This window comes from Penaeus japonicus, unplaced genomic scaffold (genome assembly GCF_977035675.1).
Source record: "Penaeus japonicus unplaced genomic scaffold, GWHDUDI00000001_assembly GWHDUDI00000033, whole genome shotgun sequence".
Classification (NCBI taxonomy): Eukaryota; Metazoa; Arthropoda; class Malacostraca; order Decapoda; family Penaeidae; genus Penaeus; species Penaeus japonicus.
In genome coordinates, this window is record NW_028234435.1 from 8676365 (window position 1) to 8682091 (window position 5727).

General features: G+C 36.2%; 1 protein-coding gene across 1 annotated transcript; it reads right to left on the bottom strand.

Annotated features, from left to right (window-relative positions):
• Positions 1-1766: 1766 nt before the first annotated feature.
• Positions 1767-4985, bottom strand: Rtc1 (RNA terminal phosphate cyclase 1). Its single transcript, XM_043033562.2, has 7 exons — positions 4692-4985; positions 4077-4227; positions 3889-3973; positions 3494-3664; positions 3156-3318; positions 2714-2969; positions 1767-2066 (listed from the first exon to the last, which is right to left on the bottom strand). The coding sequence occupies exons 1-7, from the start codon at positions 4825-4827 to the stop codon at positions 1889-1891; spliced, it is 1140 nt and encodes a 379-aa protein (XP_042889496.1). The 5' UTR covers positions 4828-4985; the 3' UTR covers positions 1767-1888.
• Positions 4986-5727: the final 742 nt, after the last annotated feature.

Below are 5727 nucleotides of genomic sequence, written 5' to 3' on the forward strand. Positions count from 1 at the left end.
ATCTAGGTTTTGTAAGTGAGTTGAAAACCATTTTGCTTATTATTACGGCAGTTATAATAATTATGACTGCAATTATCAACATCACTCACTCATTACTTACAGTACAATAAAATAACATATTGATCCAAAATCCCTGAACACCATGACGGCCATTGTCAGGCAAGAGGTCCTGCGTCATGTATGACAAAAAAACACGTCATCCGTCGTTAACGGGTTAAAAATGAACGCCAGCTAATAACTTACATATGTACTATGTATTCATCATGTAAGATTGTTTAATTCACAGTTCCATCACTTATTTCTCCTGATTTTTTTCTGATTGAGAATTAAATAATGGCAAATAAAATGGCTAATACTAAGTCTTAATCAGGGCTTGTGAAATACCCTGGAGTGGCTACTGGAGAGGAAGGTTTTGGAGTGAACCAGGAGGGTAACCATGATCAATCTAAAATTGGTACCAAAGAACACTACAGTTCAAGAGGATCCTCCAGTAAATGGTCAGTCTAATTAGCTATATTGCCTGCATCATATACCAGGTTTGATGTCACAGTTTGGGGCAATGAAATCAGGGACCAGCAAACCTCAGTCTCTAGGACTTCATAAAGTATCAAATAAGGACACTGTTCTTGTTGCTGATTCAGTTCCCAAGCCATAGGAGCTGACAGACATCTTGAAGACAACTTAATTATAGCTTGATACCTACCTGTTCATACAATGCAGATATCTTGTCAAAGACATTTATATGACAAAAAAGTGAGTTTATTCATAATAAAATGCACTGCCTTTTCTTGACAGTATGCTGTAGCATACTGTAATGTTAATCCAATGACATGTATGGCATCTATAAAGGCCATATGGCAACTGTGCATTCCAAAGTTAGCCTAAATGAAGAATAATACTTAGCTCATCCAAAATCAAAGATAGGGAGGAAAAACAATAATCTTGCACTTCTATTTATCTTGTGGACATAATCTTGTTATTAGTCTTTGAAGAACAGCCATTACAATCAGATTATTCCCCAGTGCTACTGGGTGGGCTAAGTTATATGAAGCTGATACCATTATATTGTGGATTTCTAAATTCTTTTCATTTTCCCATAGAATATTGTTGCCAGTATTAATTCTCACTCTGATGCCTGAATTATTTAAATTCTGATTGTTTCATCAGGTTTTATCTTTTCACATTGTTTCAGTGTTCAATTTAATTGATAACTGGCTGGTTTTCCATTGAATCCATGACAATCCTTACATAAGTATTCACTCCTCATAACCCATTCACTCGGGGTGATTATTTGCCTAATGCTGCTCCCACTGTGAAGATAACAAGCGCATGCAGCCTTCATGAGCGAAATCTCTCCCAATGCGATGCCATGGTGCACCTCTCAGAGTGCTTTTCACCCGCCTGATTTTATGAGATGCTGAGAGGTGTTTTTTGTGTATTTTAATTTTTTTTTGACAAGTCAAGAACAAATGTGTCTAAACAAATGCAACTGTAAAGAGCATATATGTATGTAAATATATAAAATGTGTATTTAAAGGGTGAGATCATGAAGTGATTGGACATTATGGAGCGAAATATTCCCATGACGTGCGAAAGGGTTAAAACACTAACTAGAATTGTAAAATATTTCCTGTTATTCTCAGAGTACCTCACGCTAGTGTACTAATTTTACAACTAACTCAACAGAAAAACTAAAGTGCCACTGTTTCTTTCAACACAAATATCCAATTTGTTTTTAATCTAAATGTAAGGTAAGAATATTCAGATTAATTATGGAATAAATTTATTATTGCTATTACATTTTTCAACCATAATAGATTATTGAACATATAATTTTACATATGAAATGAGACAGCATGACAGTCTGGCAAAAATAAAGATATACCTTTTAAATTTGTCCTTTGCTTATGTTACTATAACCAATGCCAACGCAAGTTAATACTAGCTTCTCTGCACCTGCTTGCGTCTCCTTTTCTTCATCTGAAAAACTTATTGACTTGTCTCTAAATTCTTCTATCTTGAAGGTGACTTGGAAGAAATCCCGTATATGCCTCATGAAGTGCATTCTGTGGGTAAAAAGGAAAACATATATAAACCTTATGAAAGTTTACATGACCTCTGTGAAGTAAAAGCAGCTATCTTTAAAAGGAATCCCATCGATATGATATGCATATAATAACCAAATACCAACATATGATACTGTCAAAATATTCAGAAAAATGTTTTCCTTTACAAAAAGTGATCAATGTTTGCAAATTAAAATTATCTTTTCACTTACAGCTATCTACTGACATGCTAACTTGACCCTCAGACTCTGAGCATGTATAGTTGCTTGAGATAATCAGAGTGTGTGCCACAACTTAATTTTTTTCAAAAGATAATGCCCAAACACTTTACCCATGGAGTACAAGGCATAGCTTAGGCTGAGGAAAGCCAGATTACTAGTCCCAGCACAGGGTGCACTTACTTTTTTCACAATATGATACACTGAATATTGACCTTTAGGTTTAAATATAGAAAAGAAAGAAAAAAGAAAGAAAAAAATTGCACACCACAGAATGTGATAAAAATGGGTAATTGCACCCCACATGCCAGGGAAACCACAAAATGTTGTATAATAGAGCCTGTCCTTGGATACTTGTATGTTCCCAAGTGTAACATATATGCAAGGAGTTAACCTCCCAATACTAAATAATTCTGTGCATAGACTTACGTGTATGGAGTGAGAGGTCCACAGACAAACTTGGAGATATCTTTTGGTGCCAGTGCCATGTACAGAAGGACTAAGGGCTGCCCAAGGGTGTCTGTACAACCTCCTCTAAATATTTCCTCCAAAAGTCTCCATGCAGCTTCTCGTCCCACGTCCTCGGGCAGTCTCATTTCCTGCTCCTCCCCCTGGTGGTTTGACATGGCCTCAGCACAGTACATGGTACCCATGTTGGTTCTGGCTGTGCAGCAGAGGCCATACCCTATTACGAGATAAAAGGTTTTACATATTGTATTTTTAAATAAACACAGAGATTCTTTTCTGTTGTTTTGATTCCCCTTTTTTCTACTGTGAAAATGTCAAAAAGACTGTGAAAATAAATAAAATATAAAATCAAATGAAAAAGTAAAAAGATGCATAAAAACAGAAAAGAAAAAAAGAAACATACCTGGTGAAAGTCCCTTGGCATTGTCAACGTTGAAGTAGACATCTGTGAGAAATTTGAGGAATTCACTCTTGGCAGCATCTAACATGCGGTTACCTACAGTTGGGGCAACTCGGCTGGTGTAAACTGTGCCTCTGATACGTTTCACTTTCCCACTTTCTTCCCACTGCAAAAATTATTATTTTTGCAATTTATCAGAAGAAATGTAGAAGAGTTCAGTAACTATAGGACACAATATTCAATAATCTAAAGTGAAATCTATAAATACTAACATATGAGAAGAAAAGTAATCATCAATTATGACACAATGAATCTGAAAAGGATAGAAAGAAAAATCTTACCTGGAATGCTTTGAGTGTCCTTCTAACTGGGCATGTAAACGTAACAACACCGCCACCTTTAGGAGGCAGACCACGTTTTATCATCTTCAAACTCAGCCCTTCATCTATCACTAAGAACTTCTCCAGGACTGGCAGCAGCGATAGTCTGATCATGTCTACAGATGGGTCTATCTACAACATTCAAGATCATAGATCTTATCATCAGTATTATTATTATAATCAATATAATTGTTATTATCATTATCATCATCATTATTATAAGTGTTCATGTTTGAACTAAAAAAATTGTTCATGATGATAGTGATAATGATGACTACAATAGCCAAATTCTATTATCAAGGATATATATGTATAACCTAACAATAAAAAAGAAAATGATATGATAAAAGACTCACCTTGTTATTGGTAACTCCTTTAAGTGTTACATTGATTGGAGTCTTGCAGAATGGTGCCAACATCAGCAATGGCTCTAGGAAATACCTGTAGAAGTTAATCAACAAATCAATAAAAGCTCTTGATTAGAGAATATATCTATAAACCTCCACAGGCACTATCCACATACCTCATCTAGAGCACTACTTACCCAATGCCACGCTGGTTGGGGCAAATGTGCTCCACTTTCCCGCCATTGAGCACACCTGGTTTGTATACCAGAGATGTACCTGTGCGGTTAACCTCAATATGACTTCCATTACTGATTCGGTCCAGCAACCGAATGAAACTTGCCTCATATTCTGAAATGTTAAGAAACATTTACACTTATGAAAATAAAGACAAGTATTTCGATAAACATTCTTTCCCTCTCACAAAAATATGGTGTCATCAAATTGGTAATTTAAACAAATTGGTTAGTGGCAGTGATAGTAATGTTACTGATACCAATGGACCAATGTGAGTGTGTTACATGAGAGCTAGAACTTTCCTCTTTCATAACTGAAGGTAATGTGTATAGTAATGAAAAATAATGTCAGATTGCTGGTGTTCAGTGAGCCTCTAGGTTCAGATTTGATGTTTGTATAATGAAGAGCTCATTCAAGTATTGCTTTCTTCTTTATAATAGCTTCATACAGCTACTATTAGTGGACAATGTATATTATAATCCACTCCCTGATGCCAGTTTCATTAGTATACACTACAGCTTCAGAACAGAATTACTAATATCACATTTACTTCACTCTTTGCTAGGCCAAAATCTTACCTTGAATACCGGGTTCCTCTTCAGAGTTTGCACGAATATTCTTAATTCGTATCGTCTTTCCACTCAGTGTAGCTAGAATCAACCTCTGGCGGAAGAAATTACACCCTTCGTATGTCAAAACCTCCCCAGCATCCATATCTAACTCTTATTAAGACAAACTTGATAAATGTATCGGGAGAAGAGCTTATAAGTTAATTTTCCAGTGAACCGCCGACTTGTTCTTTCTTCTTTTATAGGGTTGTGGGCTACACTTGCATTGTCTTCCCTTCAACTCTCAAGGCGAATGTAAACAAATCCGTCCGACCCACGTGTTGTTGTTTTGAAAGTTTTACGGGGTAACAATTACAGATACTCTCCTATTTGTTATACAGTACGAATATTTTGTTTGAAACTGATATTATGAAAACAAGTGAATGATCATGATAAGAAAACAACAACAACAAGTCATTTTGAAGATTTCCAGCCATACTATGCGAATAGTACATTTCAATCTTTTTCTCAGCTTATCCCTATTCGGGGTCGCTGTTTTTTATGAGCTTTCTCCAAGTACTCCTATTGTATACTATTGCTATATCATCAATGGTCTTTTCCTTCAAGTCCATTTTTATACAATCTTTCCATCTGGTTTTGGGTATACCCTTTCTTCTATTCCCTTCTACTTCCATTTCCATAACCTCTCTCCCAACATGTTCTTCACCCTCCCTTTTCTTTACATGACAAAACCACCTCAGCCTAGACTCTTGGATTTTCTTTGAGACTTCCCCTACTTTGGCTGTTCCTCTGATATATTCATTTCTGATCCTATCTTTCCTGGTAACTCCTGACATCCACCTAAGCATTTTCATCTCTGCCACATCTAACTTTCTTTCTTCTTTCTGTTTAAGAGGTGCTGCTTCCAGGCTGTAGGTTAAGGCTGGTCTAACTACGGTTTTGTGTACCCTTCCTTTAAGTTTAACTGGCACTCTTTTATCGCAAATGACCCCTGACACCTTCCTCCAGTTGTTCCATCCACACTGAATTCTATGAGTAACTTCCC

Excerpts from the sequence above, each read along its gene's own strand:
- Rtc1 (XM_043033562.2), bottom strand. The coding sequence starts at position 4,827 with ATGGATGCTGGGGAGGTTTTGACATACGAAGGGTGTAATTTCTTCCGC. Across the intron at positions 3,974-4,076 it reads CCCAACCAGCGTGGCATTGG|GTATTTCCTAGAGCCATTGC; the intron begins GTAAGTAGTGCT and ends TAACTTCTACAG. Across the intron at positions 3,665-3,888 it reads AAGGAGTTACCAATAACAAG|ATAGACCCATCTGTAGACAT; the intron begins GTGAGTCTTTTA and ends TGAATGTTGTAG.